General features: G+C 42.8%; 1 protein-coding gene across 1 annotated transcript in view; it reads right to left on the bottom strand.

Moving 5' to 3' along the window:
- Window positions 1-1,838: 1,838 nt before the first annotated feature.
- The window catches only part of LOC140187188 (tripartite motif-containing protein 16-like), a 71,449-nt gene continuing 50,961 nt past the window's right edge, over window positions 1,839-22,326 (bottom strand). Inside the window, exons 4-7 of the mRNA XM_072242250.1 lie at window positions 19,380-19,545; window positions 15,575-15,655; window positions 14,972-15,067; window positions 1,839-11,165 (exon numbers count right to left, since the gene is read on the bottom strand). Of these exons, the coding sequence (XP_072098351.1) occupies window positions 10,633-11,165; window positions 14,972-15,067; window positions 15,575-15,655; window positions 19,380-19,545 (876 nt within the window). The 3' untranslated portion in view covers window positions 1,839-10,632. The remainder of the gene's footprint in view (window positions 11,166-14,971; window positions 15,068-15,574; window positions 15,656-19,379; window positions 19,546-22,326) is intronic.

The following is a 22,326-nucleotide window of genomic DNA, read 5'->3' as shown; positions in this document are numbered from 1 at the left end:
CGGTAACTTCACCGCTGTGATTTTATTTCCCAGGCTATGTGGGTGGTGGATCACATAAGATCAAAAGAACTTGATCCGTACTTCCTAAGAAAGGGAGTGGACTGCTCAAAGCATTGTGGATGGTCTGTGAAGGAGTAAAGCCAAAGTGTTTCCCCCCCCAACACCGCCCCCCCCCTGAAAAGTAGATAGCCTGGAATTACATGAAACCTAGTTACAAGATATTTTGTTGGATGTGGGAAATAATTGAAAACAGAACTGAAGGGAAGTTTGTTCAGTGAAACATCATATAAACATAGAAACCCTATAGCACAATACAGGCTCTTCAGCCCACAAAGCTGTGCCAAACATGTCCTTACCTTAAAAATTATCTAGAGCCCTCTATTTTCCTAAGCTCCATGTATCTGTCCAGGAGTCTCTTAAAGGACGCTATCGTATCTGCATTGATGTTTTCTATAAAAGGGGGACAACTCAAAAATAAAGTGGAAAGGAACAATATTACCTTTTTATGCTAACAATTTAAATTAAATATGTTAGTGGTTATGAAGGGGAAAAGCAGATTTAAGGAAAGAAGGTGAAAAATGACAAAAACCATTGAAGACTAACATTGTTTGCAAGAATATATGGATAAATGTCCATGGTTCGATTTGGAAAATGTCTGAGTCAGTATTTAAGCTTTAAATTTAATCATATACATACTTTCCAATCTTTATTTAGCACTGAAAACAGTGATTAAACATGCTTCCAGTTATACTGTTTGTGAGAATTCTTTCATGTGGGCGCTCAGCCAGTGGATGCCAAAGAACAGCAGACAGTTGCAGGAGGCCAGGAAAGACAAAGTTTTAAACATCGCCTTCTTCCAGAGTATAAATTTAGGGCCCAAATTAAGTAAGTGTGAATAATCCCACCTTGCTAAAGTTAAAAGTGGTATGCCTGTTGTAAATTAGAGCTTCTTCATCAACAAAAAGGGTCATCAGCAGATACCCATTTCACACAGCCAAAAATTATATATGAAATTAAGATTTTGTTGAATATCATCAGATTGTTTTGCCCAAACAGTCTGTGGATTCTCACTCTAGCTGGAATTAAGAAAGCAGATGAAGCACTTTAGCGTACAATTTAACTGGTTGTACTTCTGCACAGAAAATGCAGAATAGATGGTTCATGACTGAATATTGCCAATGCATTGTGCAGTGATGTGGACACAAAGTTGTGATACAAACTGGGCCCTTTCCTATGGTGGCTGAGTTGACATGTACTACACATTACCTCATTTCTGGGATTCTCTTTCTTTTACAATGAATTGTGGAGCTATCATGAGTTATCCACAAAGGGAAAATTACGATAAATATCCCAGTCTTTCGTTACAATTTTTATAGGGTCCGGATCAAAACAGTTGACAAATGCAACGCTCTTAGTCAAAAATTCAAGATCTAAGTTGAGAGTCTATTTAATAGCTGACATGAAACCATAGGATATCAGAAATCTATTTGTTGACAGCCACAAAATCCCCGGCCTTGCCTGCTTTTGGCAACCAAATAGGAGGTTGAATCGTTCGGACAGAGATGGTGCTCAGTACTCGGGATTGGAGAGCTGATCAGAGCTCATAGTTTTCGGATGACTCAGAGTCAGATTGTGGTCGGCGTGGCAGGGAGAGTTTTTCTTCCTTCTCCTGTCTGCGTGAGATGTGGGACATTTGAGAGACTTTGAACTTTACGGTGCTCACGGACTTCTTCATCAAGTTATGGTATTGTACACTGTTGTAACTATATGTTATAATAATGTGGTTTTGTCAGTTTTTTCAGTCTTGGTCTGTCCTATGTTTTGTGATATCACACCAGAGGAAATAATGTATCAATTCTTAATGCACGCATTATTAAATGACAATAAAAGAGGACTACGTGTTTTCATAATCTAACAGAGGAAGTACCAGTGAGTCAACCAGAGACAGCCTCAGAGGCTGCAGTGTCCCATATCTCAATTACTTTATTATTCATGCTGCTAATGTCATTTCAAAAGCACACTTTATTTTTGTACAAGTTCAGATCAAAGTATATTTAAGTCAACCTAGTTGAATGTAACACGGCAAAAAATATTTAGTGTTTGAAATAAAGGCCACAAGACATAAGAATTAGGCCACTCAACTCACTGAGTCTGCTCTGCTATTCCATCAAGGCTGATTTATTATTCCTCTCAACCCCATTCTCCTACATTCTCCCTGCAACTTTTGATGCCTTGACTAATCAAGAACCTAACAACCTCCGCTTTAAAAATACTCAATGGCCTGGCCTCCACACACCTCATATCTGTGGATGCCCCTCTATTCTTAGGCTGTGCCCACTGGTCCTAGACTCACCGACTTTAGAAAAAATCCTCTCCACATCTACTGTATCTCCGCCTTTCAATATTCAGTATGTTTCAATGAGATTCCCCCCGCCCATTCTTCTAAATTCCAGTGAGTACTGGCCCAAAGCCATCAAACACTCCTCATACATTAGTACTTTAATGCCCAGAATCATTCTTGTAAACCTCCTCTAGACCATCTCCAATGCCAGCACATTGTTTCTTAGATAAGAGGTCCAAAACTGTTCACAATACTCCAAGTGCGGTCTGATCAATGCCCTATAAAGCCTCAGCATGACATTCCTTGTTCTTATATTCTAGTCCTCTCAAAATAAATGCTAACATTGCATTTGCCTTCCTTACCACTGACTTGACCTGCAAGTTAACCTTTAGGGAATACTGCTCAGGGACTCCCAAGACCCTTTGCACCTCTGACTTTTGAATGTCCTCCCCAATTAGAAACTAGCCCTCCTGATTTCCTTCTTAAGTGTTTTCTTCCATTCCTTATACCCCTCAAGTACCTGATTTGTTCCTATATGCCTATACCTGCTATGCACCTCCTTCTTAAACAGGGTCTCAATATCTCACGAAAACCATGGTTCCCTAAACCTGTTAGCCTTGCCTTTTAATCCAACAGGAATGATACTACGTATTTTCAAAATTTCACTTTTGAAGGCTTTCCATTTACCAAGCACACTTTTGCCAGAAAACAACCAAACTTGCCAGATCCTTTCTGATACCATCAAAATTGGCCTTTCTCCAATTAGGAATCTCAATCTGAGGACCAGGCCTATCGTTTTCCAGAATTATCTTGAATGGCATTGATCATTATGGCATTATGATCAATAGATCCAAAGTGTTCCCCTACTCACAATTCAGTCATCTGTCCTGCATGTTCCCTAGCAGTAGGTTCAGTATCGCCATCTCTCTAGTTGGGATTTTTATTCATTCATTAAGGAAACATTCCTGAACACATTTGACAAACTTAATCCATTCAGCCCTTTTTCAGTATGGGAGTCCCAGTCACATACCATCACAATATTATGTTTCTCGCAGCTTCCTGCGATCCCTCTACAAATTTGCTGCCCTAAATCTTTCTGGCTATTGTGTGGCCGATCATATCATCCCAATAATGTGGTCATCTTTATTCCGTGGTTTCTTATTCCTCAGTTCCATTGGTAGAGCCTCAGTAGATGAGCCTTCCAGTCTGTCCTGTCTGAGCACCGCAGTGACATTTTCTCTGACTAGTAATGCCACCCCTCCCTCTTTAATCCTTCCAGCTCCATTACGTCTAAAACAACAGAAGCCCAAAGCATTGTGCTGCCAGTCCTACCCCTCCTGCAACCAAGTCTCACTAATGGCTACAAACTCATAATTCCACATGCTGATCTATGTCCCTAAGGCTCACCTGCTGTTCCTACAATACTCCTTGCATTGAAATACACACAGCTCAGAACATTTGTCCCACAATGCTCAACCTTTGGATTCCTGCCTTTGTGTGTAAGGTTACCAAAATCTTTTACCACAACTATTCCACTATCTGCTCTAGCCCCTGCAACTCTAGTTTAACCCCCCTCCCCCAGTGCAGCACTAGCAAACCTACACACAAGGATACAAGTTCCCTCCAGTTCAGATGCAAACCATCCCATCTATACAGCTCTCACCTTTTCCAGAAGAGAGCCAAATGATCCAAAATCTGAAGCCTCCCTTCTGCACTAGCTACTTTGCCATGCGCTAAACTGTATGATCTTCCTGTTTCTGGCCTCACTAGCACATAACATCGGTAGCAATCCTGAGGTCACAACTCTGGAGGTCCTGTATTTCAACTTAGCACCTAAATCCATGAACTCACTTTGCAGAACCTTGTTACCCTTCTCTCCACTATCTCTGACTCCTCACCCTCCCACTGAAGAATACTGTGGAGTCGATCCAGGATGTCTCTGACCCTGGCACCCAGGAGGCAAAAGTGCCATTGGGAATCTTGTTCTCGTCCACAGAACCTCATATCAATTTTCCTAACTACTAAATCCCCCATCTCTACAGCTTGCCTCTTCTCTCTCTTCTGAGCCACAGAGCCAGACTCAGTGCTACAGACCTGACTGCTGTGGCTTTCCTCTGCTAGGTATTCCCCCCTCCCCACCCCACAACAGTATCCAAAAGCTGTTATTGAAAGGAACGGCCACGTGAGTACCCTTCACTCACTGTCTATCCTCTTTCCCCTTCCTGATGGTTGCTCAGTTACCTATGTTCTGCATCTTAAGTGTAACTACCTCCCCTGTATCACCTGTCTACCCTTCAGCCTACCAAATGATCCAGAGTTGATCCAGCTCCATCTTCAATTCTGTAACAGTCAGCTGGCCACACATCTTGCAGGTATAGCCATCAGGGACACTGGTGGTCTTCTTGCCTTTTCACATCCCTCAAGAGGAGCATTCCACTATCCTGTCTGGCATTCCCACTGCTCTAACCGTCCAATAAGAAAGAAAATCTACATACAGCCTCTACCTCTCCTTGCTGAAACCTCCATCAGCCAAAGACTCAGCCCTGTCCCACTCACATAATGCTGCTCTGTTTAAATCTAACTTCTTTTTATTGGCCCTTGACAAGTGCCTAATTATCCCATGATATGCAGTGCACAGAATGTCCTGACTGCTTCCGCTTGCTCCTTTTCAAATTTCACTCCCGCTATGCGCAATCAATCCAGCAGTTCCTGATGATCTATGGCACACAGAATGTCCTGGTCTTGTGGGAGTTAGGGTAGTCAGCAGGCATTTGTATGACAGCTTAGATTTGTATGGAAGCTGATGGAGACAATCAAAGAGTTGTGTTTGAGTTGAGCAGAAATATCAATGGGTGTTGCATAGGTGGGATTATGTAGTTACTATTACTTTGGATGGGTGATCTGCAACTCACTGGGACAAAGCAGACTGGCTCAGCCTCAGGAAGAAAAGGGAAATAAGGAATTATTTCAGTTATATAAAGGATAAAAGAGAGGTGACAGTTGACTTTGGACCACTGGAAAATGATGCCAGTGAGTTAGTAATGGGGGGCCAAAGAGATGGCAAATGAACTTAATGAATACTTTGCATCTGTCTTCACTGGAAGACACAGCAGTAGTACCATTGCTCTTACAAAGGAAAAAGTGTTAGGCAAACTCAAAGGTCTTAAGGTGATAAATTATCTAGACCAGATAGACTACATCCCAGAGTCCAGAGAGAGGTTGCTGAAAGATAATGGACGCATTGGTCATGATCTTTCAAGAATCACTTGATTCTGACATGGTACCGGAGGACTAGAAAATTGCAAATGTCACTACACTCTTTAAGAATGGAGGAAGGCAAAAGAAAGGAAATTATAGGCCAGTTAGCCTAACCTCAGTCGTTGAGAATGTGTTGGAGTCCATTATTAAGGATGAGGTTTTGGGATACTTAGACACTAATGATAAGATAAATCAAAGTCAGCATGGTTTCTGTGAAAGGAAATCTTGCCTGTCAAATTTGTTAGAGTTCTTGAGGAAGTAACAAGCAGGGTGGACAAAGGAGAGTCACTGGCTGTCATTTACTTGGATTTTCAGAAGGCATTTGATAAGGTGCCACACATGAAGGTGTTTAACGAGATAAAATCCTATGGCATTACAGGAAAGATACTGGCATAGATAGAGGAATGGCTGACAGGCGGGAAGCAGTGAGTGGGACTAAAGGAGGCCTTTTCTGGTTGACTGCCAGTGACTAGTGGTGTTCTTCAGGGGTCGGTATTGGGACCGCTACTTTTCATATTGTTTGTCCATGATTTGGATAATGGAATTGATAGCTTTGTGGCAAAGTCTGCGGATGATACAAAGATGAGTGGAGGGGTAGGTAGTGCTGAGGAAGCAATGCAATTGCAGCAGGACTTTGACAGATTGGAAGAGTGGGCAAAAAAGTGGCAGATGGAATACAATGTTGGGAAATGTATAATAATGCATTAGGTAAAAGGAACAACAGTGCAGACTATTACCTAAATGGGGAGAAGGTTCAAACCTCAGAGGTGCAGCGGGACTTGGGAGTTCTCGTGCAAGACTTCCAGAGGGTTAATTCATAGGCGGAGTCTGTGATAAAGAAGGCAAATGCAATGTTCACATTTATTCAAGGGGAATAGAATATAAAAGCAAGGGGATAATGCTGAGCCTTTATAGGACCACGCTTGGAGTATTGTCATAGAAACATAGAAAACTTAGGCAAATGCAATGTTGGCATTCATTTCTAGAGGAATAGAGTATAGGAGCAGGGATGTGATGTTGAGGCTCTATAAGGCGCTGGTGAGACCTCACTTGGAGTACTGTGGGCAGTTTTGGTCTCCTTATTTAAGAAAGGATGTGCTGACGTTAGAGAGGTACAGAGAAGATTCACTAGAATGATTCCGGGAATGAGAGGTTTAACACATGAGGAACGTTTGTCTGCTGTTGGACTGTATAGGGGGGACCTCATAGAAACATTTCAAATGTTGAAAGGCATGAACAGAGTGGATGTGGCAAAGTTGTTTCCCATGATGGGGGAGTCTAGTACGAGAGGGCATGACTTAAGGATTGAAGGGCACCCATTCAGAACAGAGATGTGAAGAAATTTTTTTAGCCAAAGGGTGGTGAATCTATGGAATTTGTTGCCACAGGCGGCAGTGGAGGCCAAATCATTGGGTGTATTTAAGGCAGAGATTGATAGGTATCTGAGTAGCCAGGGCATCAAAGGTTATGGTGAGAAGGCAGGGGAGTGGGACTAAATGGGAGAATGGATCAGCTCATGATAAAATGGCGGAGCAGACTCGATGGGCCGAATGGCCGATTTCTGCTCCTTTGTCTTCTGGTCTAACCTACAGCACAATACAGACCCTTACAAAGCTGTGCCAAACGTGTCCTTACCTTAGAAATTACCTAGGGTAACCCATAGCCCTCTATTTTTTTTAAGCTCCATGTACCTATCCAGGAGTTTCTAAAAAGACCCTATTGTATCTGCCTCCACCAGCATCATCCGCAGCCCATTCCACGCACTCACCACTCTCTAAAAGACATACCCCTGACATCTCCTCTGTACCTACTTCAAGGACCTTAAAACTGTGACCTGTCGTGCTAGCCATTTCAGCCCTGGGAAAAAGCCTCTGACTATCCACATGATCACTGCCTCTGATCAGTTTTGTCAATGGCTTTGGGCCCAAATCTCAGAAAGCGTGTATTGTCATTGGAGAGAGTCCAGAGGAGGTTTATAAGGATGATTCCAGGAATGAAGGTGTTAATGTATGAGGAGCGTTTGGCAGCTTTACGCCTATACTCACTGGAATTTAGAAGTATGCGAGGGGTTCTCACTGAAACCTACTGAATGTTGAAAGGACTAGATAGGGTGGATGTGGAGAGGATGTTTCCTATATGGAAGTATCCAGAACTAGAGGGCACAGTCTCAAGATTGAGGGGTGACCTTTTAGAACAGAGGTAAAGGGGAATTTTTTTTAGCTAAAGAGTAGTGAATCTGTGGAATGCTCTACCACAGACTGCGGTGGAGGCCAAGTCTTTGGGCATATTTAAGGTGGAAGTTGATAGTTTCCTGATTGGTCAGAGCATCAAAGGATATGGTGTGAAGGCAGGTGTATGGGATTGAGTGGGATGTGGGATCAGCCATGATGCAAAGACAGAGCAGACTCGATGGGCTGAATGGCCTAATTCTGCTCTTATGTCTTAAGGTTTTATGGAAGGAAGATCGTGGCTGGTAGGAAAGTCAGCAGCTGCTGTTTTTCCTAATATTTAATTGATGGAAGTTTCTACTCACCCAGTGCTAGATGGTAGGCAATCAATCTGGCAATTTAGGGAGCTGGGGCATTGCAAGAGGTGGGTGGTCTTCAAGCTGATGTGGAAGCAGGAACAGTGTAAGTGATGTTGGAATACTGGACCTGAGAGAAGGTGAAAGACCAGAACAGGGAGAGAAGGTAGAACACGAGAAAAGGGTGGTGATCATCCATTTGTGACTAGGGACATTCAAAACTAAACCATATAAGCTACTTCGGTGTTGCTGCAGGAGCAGGGATTCAAAAAGAGTGCTGGGAAAAATCTGCAGATAAAGGACTTTGGAAAGGAAAGAGTGGTTAAAGATGAAGTGGTAGTTTCCAAACAGTGAAAACTCCAAGTTTATTTTGAGACAATGGGAATGGTATTTAAAATATAGAAGCATAGAAAGCCTACAGCACAATACAGGCCCTTTGGCCCACAATGCTGTGCCGAACATGTCCTTACTTTAGAAATTATCTAGGGTTACCCATAGCCCTCTATTTTTCTAAGCTCCATGTACCTATCCAGGAGTCTCCTTAAGGACCCGATCATTTCTGCCTCCACCACAGTTGCCGGCAGCCCATCCCATGCACTCACCACTCTCTCCGTAAAAGGAAACTTACCCCTGACATCTCCTCTGTACCTACTTCCAAAAACCTTAAAACTGTGTCCTCTCGTGTTAGCCATTTCAGCCCTGGGGAAAAAAACCTCTGACGATCCACACGATCAATGTCTCTCATCATCTTATATATCTCTATCAGGTCACCTCACATCCTCCATCCCTTCAAGGAGAAAATGCCGAATTCACTCAACCTATTTTCATAAGGCATGCTCCCCAATCCAGGCAATATCCTTGTAAATCTCCTCTGCACCCTTTCTATGGTTTCCACATCCTTCCTGTAGTGAGGCAACCAGAACTGAGCACAGTACTCCAAGTGGAGTCTGACCAGGGCCCTATATATCTGCAACATTACCTCTCACCTCCTAAACTCAATCCCACAATTGATGAAAGCCAATGGACTGTATACCTTCTTAACCACACCGTCAACCTGCGCAGCTGCTTTGAGTGTCCTATGGACTCTGACCCCAAGATCCCTCCGATCCTCCACACTGCCAAGAGTCTTACCATTAATACTATATTCTGCCATCATATTTGACCTATTAAAATGAACCACCTCACACTTGTCTGGGTTGAACTCCATCTGCCACTTCTCAGCCCAGTTTTGCATCCTATTGATGTCCCGCTGTAACCTCTGACTACCCTCCACACTATCCACAACACCCCCAGCCTTTGTGTCATCAGCAAATTTACTAACCCATCCTTCCATTTCCGTAACCTGGTCATTTATAAAAATCACGAAGAGTAAGGGTTCCAGAACAGATTCCTTGAGACACGCCACGTGTCACTGACCTCCATGCAGAATATGACCTGTCTATAACCACTGTTCGCCTTCTGTGGGCAAACCAATTCTGGATCCACAAAGCAATGTCCCCTTGGATCCCATGCATCCTTACTTTCTCAATAGGCCTTTCATAGGGGATCTTATCAAATGCCTTGCTGAAATCCATATACACTACATCTACTGCTCTACCTTCATCAATATGTTTGAGGGAGAAGGCTGTACCATAGGAGAGGGACAGGAGATTGTAACTGTATACATAAAGGGGAGAAATTCTGAGGCATTGATCTAATAGCAGGACACCAAAAATATGCAGGGCACACAACGTATCAAAGGCAGAATGTTGGTCTTCCCATCATGTTTCGGTATGGTTCACTGATAGCAGTGTGGAAGGTGCTGAATGGAACAGTCGAAGTGATCTGGATAACTTGTTCTGCTGGGTTTTAACCTCTGGATGTTTTTAGACCAGGGATGGAGAGGGTGAGATCAAGAACTTACACTACAAAGCACACAAGAAATTGTTCCCCAAAACTTAATATTTTTACCCTCTGATTTGTTAGCAAGCAAAAATTGAAATTATCCATGACTGTTCTCAAATCCTCTATACTCCATCTTTCAACCCTGTCATTTCTAACCACCCCTTCTGGGCCCACTGCCCCCTTCAATGCTTCATTGCTGGAGCAGGATGGGAAAGGTGTGCATTATTACATCCTGACTAAGCCCCCCCCCACACACACATACACACACACATCCATGTTGTTTGTTAGTTGGCTTTGATCCAGGATCATTGAAAGAAAGGTAATACATGTTCAGGTTGGAAATGTTTCCTTGGAAGGAAACAAAGAACTCAGCCCAACTGCTCACTGTTTGACTCTCCAGAGTTTTCTCCCTCTCTGCCTCAGTTCAACCTGTTAGCAGTTCCATTCTCCCTCATTCTTATCTAACTTCCCAACTTCCATTGCACTTACATTGCTAATCCACGTTCTCCCTACTCTCTGGGGTGACATTCCCCAGGTATGGTATCACCAGTCATTAGTTTCCTTTCTCTCAAAACATCCATCCTGAAATAACATGCAGTCTTTCATCCCCTGAAAGAAATTTCCCCTAACTCAACTGGCAGAGACTGAGGGATGTTCCCAAAAAAACAAAAAAAGCAGGATAGACAGGCTCTGTAAACACTGCCTTGAATCTATGGATGAGACTCATCGTGTTCCCAACACCATAGAATTCCAGCGTCCCTTCAGAATAGTCGAGGTAGATTCCAATCCGTTGCTGCCTTCCTGACTGGACAGTGACCTCTTGTTTATTGTGGAGGGCAGAAAATTTGCTGTTGCTGTACAAAAGACACCAGGAGAGATTGTTCCTCCCAATCAGGCTGCTCATATTTGACCCTTTCCTCTTGATCCCTTGGTACGTGAGTCCAATTCCTGCCCAGTGTCCACTCACTTCCACCTCCCAATAGCAGCAGCCCTCCGATATGCTCTGAGTGCACAACACTTGAGGGAAGCTGTTGAACCTGTCCTGGTGTTCTGGATAGGCGACGCATTCAGGATCAACATCTGTCACCGTTCGGTTGTCGTCTGAGAGAAGGAGATGCTTGTGAGCTGTGTTAGGGTCAAACATCAAATGAAGAGCATCTGCAGACACAGAAGATAATAATTAATGCACACCCCTATGAAGGTCATAAGACAACTAGGATATAGTCCAGCCAAGCACAAGTGTTACACAGTTCCTTAGGTTGTAGTTATAGTTGTAGACCACAGTCATTGTCGTAGGGTAAAATAGTCATCCATGTTGAACAAGTTCAGCCAGAACTATTTCACTATGTTTGGCCCTTTAAGCATTTCTTGTCTATGTGCTTATCTACATGTTACAATAGTCATGAGGGATTTCCTTATGCAGGTAGATTGGGACAGTCAGGTTGGTGCTGGATTCCAAGAGGGTGAATTTGTAGAAAGCTTTTGTTGAGCCCACTAGGTAAAAGGCTATTCTGGATTGGGTATTGTGTAATGAATCGGATTTGAGCAGGGAGCTTAAGGTAAAGGAACCCTAAGGAGACCGTGATCATAATATGATAGACTTCACCCTGCAATTTAAGAAGGAGAAGCTAAAGTGAGATGTTTCAGTATTATAGTAGAGTAAAGGAAACTAGAAAGGCATGAGAAAGAAGCTGGCCAAATTTGATTGGAAGGGAACACTAGCAGGGATGATGGCAGAGTACAACAGCTGGAATTTCAGGGAGAAATTTGGAAGGCACAGGATAGATACATTTCAAAGAAGAAGATGTATTTTAAAGGTAGGATGACATAACCATGGCTGACAAGTGAAGACAACATATAAGCAAAAGGCCATATAATAGAGCAAAAAATGGTGGGAAGGTAGATGATTTAGAAGCTCTTAAAAACCAATAAAAGGCAACTAAAAAGTCATAAGGAGGGAAAACATAGAAACATAGAAAATAGGTGCAGGAGTAGGCCATTCGGCCCTTTGAGCCTGCACCACCATTCAGTATGATCATGGCTGATCATCCAACTCAGAACCCTGTACCTGCCTTCTCTCCATACCCCCTGATCCCTTTAGCCACAAGGGCCATATTAAGTATAGCCAATGAACTGGCCTCAACTGTTTCCTGTGGCAGAGAATTCCACAGATTCACCACTCTCTGTGCGAAGATGTTTTTCCTCATCTCGGTCGTAAAAAGCTTCCCCTCTATCCTTAAACTGTGACCCACCCCCATTCTGAACTTCCCCGACATCGGGAACAATCTTCCTGCATCTAGCCTGTCCAATCCCTTTAGAATTTTATACGTTTCAATAAGATCTCCCCTCAATCTTCTAAATTCTAACTTCTAAATTCCAGCCTAGTCGATCCAGTCTTTCTTCATATGAAAGTCCTGCCATCCCAGGAATCAAGCTGGTGAACCTTCTTTGTACTCCCTCTATGGCAAGAATGTCTTTCCTCAGATTAGGGGACCAAAACTGCACACAATACTCCAGGTGTGGTCTCACCAAGGCCGTGTACAACTGCAGTAGAACCTCCCTGCTCTGTACTCGAATCCTCTTGCTATGTATGCCAACATACCATTCACCTTTTTCACCGCCTGCTGTACTTGCATGCCCACTTTCAGTGACTGGTGTACAATGACACCCAAGTCTCGTTGCACCTCCCCTTTTCCTAATCGGCCACCATTCAGTTAATAATCTGTTCTCCTGTTCTTGCCACCAAAGTGGATAACCTCACATTTATCCACATTAAATTGCATCTGCCATGAATTTGCCCATTCACCTAACCTATCCAAGTCACCCTGCATCCTCTTAGCATCCTCCTCACAGCTAACATTGCCGCCCAGCTTCGTGTCATCCGCAAACTTGGAAATGCTGCATTTAATTCCCTCGTCTAAGTCATTAATACATATTGTAAACAACTGGGATCCCAGCACTGAGCCTTGCAGTACCCCACTAGTCACTGCCTGCCATTCTGAAAAGGTCCCATTCCCACTCTTTGCTTCCTGTCTGCCAACCAATTCTCTATCCACATCAATACCATACCCCCAATACCGTGTGCTTTAAGTTTGCACACTAATCTCCTGTGTGGGACCTTGTCAAAAGCCTTTTGAAAATCCAAATATACCACATCCACTGGTTTTCCCCTATCCACTCTACTAGTTACATCCTCAAAAAATTCTGTAAGATTCGTCAGACATTATTTTCCTTTCACAATGATTTCACTGCTTTCCAAATGTGCTGTTATCACATCTTTGATAACTGACTCTAGCATTTTCCCCACCACCGATGTCAGGCTTACAGGTCTATAATTCCCCGGTTTCTCTCTCCTTTTTTTAAAAAGTGGGGGTTACATTAGCCACTCTCCAATCCTCAGGAACTAATCCAGAATCTAAAGAGTTTTGAAAAATTATCACTAATGCATCCACTATTTCTTGGGCTACTTCCTTAAGCACTCTGGGATGCAGACCATCTGGCCCTGGAGATTTATCTGCCTTTCATCCCTTCAATTTACCTAACACCACTTCCCTACTAACATGTATTTCCCTCAGTTCCTCCATTTCACTAGACCCTCGGTCCCCTACTATTTCCAGAAGATTATTTATGTCCTCCTTAGTGAAGACAGAACCAAAGTAGTTATTCAATTGGTCTGCCATGTCCTTGTTCCCCATGATCAATTCACCTGTTTCTGACTGTAAGGGACCTACATTTGTCTTTACCAATCTTTTTCTTTTCATATATCTATAAAAGCTTTTACAGTCAGTTTTTATGTTTCCTGCCAGTTTTCTCTCATAATCTTTTTCCCCTTCCTAATTAAGCCCTTTGTCCTCCTCTGCTGGACTCTGAATTTCTCCCAGTCCTCAGGTGAGCCACTTTCTCTGGCTAATTTGTATGTTTCTTCTTTGGAATTGATACTATCCCTAATTTCCCTTGTCAGCCACGGGTGCACTACCTTCCTTGATTTATTCTTTTGCCAAACTGGGATGAACAATTGTTGTAGTTCATCCATGCGATCTTTAAATGCTTGCCATTGCATATCCACCGTCAATCCTTTAAATATCATTTGCCAGCCTATCTTGGCTAATTCACGTCTCATACCTTCAAAGTTACCCTTCTTAAGTTCAGAACCTTTGTTTCTGAATTAACTATGTCACTCTCCATCTTAATGAGGAATTCCACCATTTTATGGTGGAAAAGATTAAATATGAAGGTAAACTGTCAGCAGCATCAAAAGAGGACACCAAAAGTATTTGCAGATATATAAAGAGTAAAAGGGAGGTGAGAATAGATATCAGACTGCTGGGAAATGGCACTGTGGAGGTAGTAATGGCGAACAAGGAAGTGGCAGATGAACTATGCAAGTATTTTGCATCCATCTTCATTAAAAGCACTGAGAAATTTGAACTGTCAACAGAAATGACAAGCAATAAAGTCAAAGACGTCCTGGATTGTAGGGAACATTTGATCCAATTACCACTTCAGACTGGTCAACTTTATGATAGAACAGTATGACACAGTAGGGGACTTTGGCCCACGATGTTGCGCCAACCTATATAAACCTACTCCACAATCAAATTAACACCCTCGCTCCTGTATAGAGCACAACCCTCCATTTTTCTCCATGTAGCCAGCAGAGATGCATGAGTGTTGACAGTGAGTTGTCACGGGTCAATCAAAAGCAAGAGGCTTATCTTCCTTTTCTTCCTGCAAGAAGACCTCCCAGCAGAGGAAGATGTTGCCAGCACATAGTACTGGAACCCCTTGGCTTCTGCCAAGCCACAGTTAATGAGGCAAACTGCAACACCTAAAGTGAATTAAAGACTGTGACCAGCTACCCCAGGGACCCATGATTGTACCCCAGGGACCCATGATTGATTCCCCAGTGTGATGGTTGCCATCGCACATCCTTAGATAGAAAATAATGGGAGATGCAAACATACGGTGTAAGTAATCTGCTCTCTTCTTGCAGGTGGGGTCTGGCTTTGTTTCCATGAGGCATGTATCTGATGGGTTAATGGAGTTGGAGACATCATGATCTGCATAAAAGACAGAAATATATTCACACATCTTAGCATGTTTTATTTTTCATATTTTGGGGCTAAATTGAAATCTAAGTAGAAAATGGAACAGTGACCCAAAACAAAATGGAACATTGAACCAGGTCCAATGGACCCTGTACAAAGGACTGGAGGATGAAAGGACTTGAGAGCCTTTGCTAGAGTTACATGTAGTGAACAGTGCTAAGGTGGACTACTCTGGTCAGTTGATCTCTGCTGGGGTTTATACACTGGCAGGTACAGCAGAGGTTAGAAACAGAGAAAAGTTCCATATATACCATCTCACAAATACATCTAGTGTAGATAGAGCAAGGAATAAAAAGGATAACATTTCCTATACACCACCATGACAAACACTCCTGGGGCAGGGACAACAGAGGTTAGGATAAAGCTAAGTTTAAAAAAAAGGTTAGATATAGAATAAAGCTCATTCCATCAAGCCAAATCATTCCTAGGACAAGTACAGTGCCGACTCAGCAGAATTACCTTCCTGTCCAGTTGTCCTTGGGGAGGGAACACGTGGCATCTGCTGGTTCCCCGGAGCCACAGACAGTGCTGGAACATATCCTGGAAGTGAAGGACAACATTTTAATTTAAGTTTTGCTGATGAATCAAAAAAAGTTATTTAAAAAACATAAAACAGTAAAGCACACAACATGGGAGCCATGCATACAAGTAATAGATAAAGGTTTTTTGTAAAGACTCAGTACTGAGTACAGCTGTCCCTGTACAGTCCCACCAACACTCTATGGCTAGTAGAGCACAGGCTCAATACAGAGTAAAACTTCTCTACATTGTCTTGGCAGATGCAGCACTGGTTAGAGTTAAACCTGCTCCACACTGTACCGCAAACAATCCCAGAACAGATCCAGAGTAAGAAAACTGCCCTTTTCCACTATAACTCCTCCATCTGTGATACAGCCTCCATCAGCAATGCCTGACTTCTTGGGAAAATCCAGTGTTTCACAACACCCAGTGTTTCACAATTTCTAGAAAGAACTTCAGTTCATTTACTCTCTCTCAGACTACCCTCATCAATTTACGATCTCTACATCTCATCTCCATGGTAACCCTGGACTGACCCTAGCAGAAATATTCCCTTGTCCTATCTCTCTCTTCCCCACCTTCTCTTCTTCTTAAATCTGACTTGTTTTCTCTCTTGAGGACACAAGAAAGATTGCAGATACTGGAGGAATCCACACAAAATGCTGAAGAAATTTAATGGATCAGGCAGCATCTGTGGAGGAAAATGAACAATGTGTACAACGCTCTGTCCACCAGAGAAAGCAGGATCTCCCAGTGGCCACACATTTTAATTCCACATCCCATTCCCATTCTGACATGTCTATCCACGGCCTCCTCTACTGTAAAGATGAAGCCACACTCAGGTTGGAGGAACAACACCTTATATTCCGTCTGGGTAGCCTCCAACCTGATGGCATGAACATTGACTTCTCTAACTTTCGCTAATGCCCCACCTCCCCCTCGTACCCCATCTGTTATTTATTTATATACACACATTCTTTCTCTCTCTCTCTCTCTCTCTCCTTTTTCTCCCTCTGTCCCTCTGACTATACCCCTTGCCCCTCCTCTGGGTTCCCCCCCCCCCGTCTTTCTCCCCGGACCTCCTGTCCCATGATCCTCTCGTATCCCTTTTGCCAATCACCTGTCCAGCTCTTGACTCCATCCCTCCCCCTCCTGTCTTCTCCTATCATTTTGTATCTCCCCCTCCCCCTCTCAAATCTCTTACTAGCTCTTCCTTCAGTTAGTCCTGACGAAGGGTCTCGGCCTGAAACGTTGACTGTACCTCTTCCTAGAGATGCTGCCTGGCCTGCTGCGTTCACCAGCAACTTTGATGTGTGTTGCTTCAATTTCCAGTATCTGCAGAATTCCTCATGTTTACAACTGCCATTAGGGTCCTTTTACCCTAGTCATTTCTTAACTCAATCCATAGAGTCCCTACACCTTCCAATCCTATGTCATCCCCTTCTAATGATTTTATATTATTTCTTATACACAGGGCCACACCACCCCCTCTGCCTACTAACCTGTCTTTCTGATACATCGTATATCCTTGGATGTTCAGCTGCCAATGGCAGCCATCCTTTATCTAAGTTTCAGAGATGGCCACAACATCATACTTGCCAATCTGTAGCTGAATTTCAAGATCATCCGTTTTATTTCTTGTGCTACGTGCATTCAAATATAACATTTTCAGTCCAGTATTTGTTGCTTTCTGTTTTAACTGCACCACGCCTCTATTGCCTGTAACTCATTCCACTGGCTGTGATTATGCCTCATCACCTGCCTGTCCTTAATATCATCTCTGGTTCACACTATCTTTGATTTATTTCTGTTTTCCCTTTCCTCAGCCCTATCACTCCCGTTCCCATCCCCCTGCCAAATTAGTTTAAACCCTCCCTAACAACTCTATTAAACCTGCCTGTTAGGATATTGGACCCTTTGGGTTCAGGTGTAACCCATCCTTTTTGTACAGGTCATACCTCCCCCAGAAGAGGCCCCAGTGATCCAGGAACCCGAAGCCCTGCCCCCTACACCAGTCTCACAGCCACACATTAACATGCCTGATCATGCTATTCTTGCACTCACTAGCACATGGCTTTATCTTCTGGTCTTAATAAAGCCGCCAGCTTAAGCAAAGAGCTCACTCACCCTAGACATTCTCTCTCTCCCCTATTCCATCGGGCAGATTTAAAAAGCCTGCAAGTACACATCACCAGACACAAACCTGCCATTATAAAATTACTACATAGTTCCCTCATGTCAGTGGCAGCTAACTGGAAGTTATTGATGTCTTGCAAGTGCCCTAACTGTTTTTATCTTTTGGATCTCCACACCACTTGCCCAATGTTATCATTCTTTTAAAAAGAAACTCCTACATTTGAGTGACTTTATCGGTCAATGCCTTCATCACTGATGATGGTGCATGCCCCAGGGTGATGAAAAGAAACTGGAGCCTTTGCCTCCTTCCCCCCCCACCCCCCACCAGCAACTCAATACTTCATTTCAACAAAAAAGACAAAGTATAGGATGCACTCAGTTCCTAAATGTACTTTTACATTTCAGTTCAACAACAGCTAAGCAATTAGGAATGGCTAATAAAAGCTGGCCTTGCAACATTCACAACCCTGAAGGAAAGTGCCTCCTGCTACCAGTAGGGGAAGGTGGGAAAGAGGCCAAAGAAGCTGATGGTTGAAAGGGTGATCAGTTTGAAAGTTTGTTCCCTTCTATCAATTGGTGTTAAGGCCCTGCAAGCTGCCACTGGAGATAAAAAAATCAAAACAAACTGCATATACCTGAAAGCTCATATAGAAAAGGCTGAAAATATTCAACCATTCAGGCAGCATCAATGAAACAGATACAAAGTCTTCAAACTGAAACGTTCCCTTTGTTTCTCTTCCCACAGAAGGAAGAGTGAAACTCATCCGCTCCTGTATTACAGGAGCCTGAAGACCACTCTGAAAGATTCAGAAACAGTTTCTTCCCCTCCAATATCATATTTCTAAATGTACTATGAATACTACTTTGTTAAGCAACACAAAATGCCAGAGGAACTCAGACAGGCCACACAGCATTGATGGAAAAGAGTAAACAGTTGACATTTTGGGCTGAAACCCTTCATCAGGACTCAGTCTGGACAAGCCTTAAAGCAGGGTCTGAGCCCAAAACGTCATCTATCTATTCATTTCCATAGATGCTGCCTGACCTGCTGAGTTCCTCCGGCATTTGGTGTGTGTTGCTCAGGATTTCCAGCATCTATAGATTTCCTCGTGCTTATGACTTACTACTTTGTTATTTGTTGTTTTGGACTAATTATTTATTTGTTTTCTAATTTATGTTAGTTTTATGCCTTTGCACTATACTGCTGCAACAAAACAACAAATTTCACATCATTGTAGTTCAGTGACAATAAATCTGATTCTGATCTTGATTACATAAAAAGTGAGTGTGCATATTCATGAACGGTCATACTCCGCATATTTAAGCCCCAACACCTATTGAATATTTTATTACATTATTTACCTTAGATGTTCTACTCCCAACATTACCTGGTAGCCAGGTAAACAAAGTTAACTACCATCTCTGGGGTGCACACAGCCTCTCTGATATAACATCCTCTTCCCAACTTCATGCCCATCTCCCTCCACTCACCAGATTCCACCTCTCCCTCCGTGCCCACCCAGCAGATACTGGAACAGGAAGGGATGCCATCTTCACCCATACTTGCTCCCTTTCTGTGCCAAAGTGACTGCTACATTCTGCAACTGACCTTTGGCCTGTTCTAGATCCAGATGTGGGTTGAAACTTCCATGCAGTTGTTGTGTGATATGATTGGACAGTTCAGTCAGAGCACATTCCACAGATGAAAATTTGGCATCAACCTGGCAGGGCAGCAAAGGGCAAGCCTCCGCAGGTTTATTTAATTGTTGATATTCCTGGGAAAATAAAATTGTACATTACTTCCAAGGCGTCACGAAATAAAATTCCATAACATTTCTATAAATTATGTTGATAGACCCACAGTAGGCAAACAATTAGAACAACAACCAGGCAACACCCTAAACCTCAAAGTGTGGTGATCATCACTTAGGTTATAATAGCTGTCTTTCTCCTTTAAAGAACCCTCCACCTGCTTGTCTGCACATCGAGGGACCTGCCAGAGCAATCTTCCACCCAGTTGTTCCATTCCATCACCTCCCAAGCAGAAAAAGGAATCCTCTCAATGGAGCTTCCCTTCCAGATGAGAATAACTCAGACCAGGCCCAGGCACACTTCACATTAACCAGGGCAGGATACGGCCAACACAACTTCAAACATTTAGTTCATTTCAAGAGAAGGAAGTCTCAAGTGAATAAAATATTGATGATTTTCCTGATTTTTACCCAGTTATTTTTCTAGGGCAAAAAGCAGGAAATTGAATCAAAGTTGAGTTTACTGTCACATGTACAAGCATACATGCAATGTAAAACTTACTTGCAGCAATATCACAGGCGCAGAGCATCAGATAAGCAACATTCACAAGAAAAAAAACATAAATTAAACATAAATTTGCACAAGCTTTACAAGAAAGAACTCAATTAGAACAATGAAAACTAAGTTCATTTTAGTGCAAGGTAATCAAAATGGTCATGGTGTTACTGAACTATAATGACTTGATTGGTGCAAGAACCAAATTGTTGAAGGGTAGTAACTGTTGAGGGACTTAAGAAACCTGACGTACTACAGAACCAGGTTCCAGAACAGCTACTTCCCTTCAACAATTTAGTTTTTGCAGCGATCTCCTGCCCAATGGTGTCTGTTGGCGTGGCCCTTGATGGCGGGGATCCTTGATGATATATCTTGAGGCAGCAACTCCTGCAGATACTCCACTGGATCACCTCTAGGAGAGTAGGGCTGGGAACAGGTTAATTACCTCTCCCGTTTATTCTCTGTCAATAAAACTGTGGTTGGTCTTTAACCTCATCCCGAACATTTGCTTACACCCCAGTTCAAATATCTTTGTCCATCAACAATTGAATGTATTCAATTGCTGTTTGTGGGAAAGAGCTCTAAACCCGCACCATCCCTTATGTGTAGGTACATTCTCAAGCTTTACTCCCAAATTCTGGCTCAAATTCTAAGATTCTGTCTCCTCGTCCTGGAATTCCCAAACATCTAGCCTTTCAGCAAAACGGAATGTGTAAAGAGGAGGTACGTTAGGAGCATACTTGTACTGTTTCACTTTCCTTGGACTCAGTGTCTAAGGTGTCTATTGCCATGGTGTCCAATGAATGAAGTTGCTTCAGAAAACAGTAGCAGAACTTAAAGTGATATAACACAAAGCAACCACAACAATGTTGGTTATTGTAGGAAGACAATGGGAAGAGAGCGAAGGTCCCACCACAATTTCTCAGTCCACTTTGTTCAGGAATGGGACTTCAGCCAATGCAACAGGAAAGTACAAAGGAAAAGGCAGGAACCTTGGGAACATCAATGTACAGAGGCATGTTAGGGTGCAAGCCTATTGCTCCCTGAAAGTGAGAAACATAATTTGATTGATTGGTAAGGTAAGTGTACAGCTTAATTGGTTGGGATGTTCAATATAATAACCTACAAATTATGTTGTCGCTGTATAAAGCTTTGGCTAGGCCACATTAGGTGCATTGTATGCAGTTCTGGTTGCTGCTTTACAGGAAGGATGTGGGGGCTTCTGAAAGGGTACAGAAGAGCTTCACCAGGATTTTACCTGGATTGGACGGAATTAGCTATAAAGAGACATTAAACAAACTTGGATTATTTTCTCTGGAGCTTTGGAAGCTAGGAATGAACAGACTTTTGATAGAGGTTAAGAATATATGAGAGGTACAGGTAGGTAGATAGTCAGGGTGGAAGTGTCAGATAATAGAAGGCATAGGTTTATGGTGAGGGGGAATTGTGTGAAGGCAATCTTCTTCTCACACAATGTGGTAGATGCCTAGTGGTGGAAGTGGAGATAATAGCGGTGTTTAGGCAGGCAGTGATCAGGTACAGGTGCATGAGATTAATTTGTATTGCCACCATGGTTGGCACAGACCCCATGGGCTGAGCCAGACTGTTCATGTGAGAAAGCACAAAGATGGTCTGGATATATTTTGGACTGTCACTTTTCTTAAACCTGGCTCAGACTTTTATTTTCACAGTTTCAGAGAGAGTAAGTTGCATTGTTTTTTCAAAGAGCCAACATAGTAATGATAGGCCTTATGAATAGTATCATTCCCACAGGGTAAAGTTCATTTGTGATTATGGGCATTACTATGCAATGCAGTCAGTGGTGATACAGTCAGATAAGAAATACTGTACATAAACATTACCATGTTGTATATTTGGCAAAAGTGACTTTGAAAAAATTCTTATCTTTATCATTCTGTGATAAACCACGAAGTCCCTTTTACAATACTATTGTAAACTCCTGTGGGCTCAGAACTCATCTTGAAATGCAACTATAACAGCTAGCTAGAACATTGTGCCATTAAATCCACTGACTATAGCAGCTCTGAGATGAGGAATATAATCCAATAATCTAAAGGCTGTTGTTGGCAGAATCTTAAATGATGATGAGGAGGCATAAGGAAGTGAGTTAGATCAGCTGGTTGAGTGATGTCACAACAACAACCAGTGTCAGCAAAACCAAGTAATTAATTGTGGACCTCAGGAGCAATCAGAGTGAAAAGGGTGAGCAGCGCTTGCTCAGACAGCTG

Source organism: Mobula birostris, chromosome 24 (assembly GCF_030028105.1).
Source record: "Mobula birostris isolate sMobBir1 chromosome 24, sMobBir1.hap1, whole genome shotgun sequence".
Taxonomy (NCBI): domain Eukaryota; kingdom Metazoa; phylum Chordata; class Chondrichthyes; order Myliobatiformes; family Myliobatidae; genus Mobula; species Mobula birostris.
The sequence above is the reverse complement of the archived record's forward strand: the minus strand, read 5'-3'. Positions and strand labels throughout refer to the sequence as shown.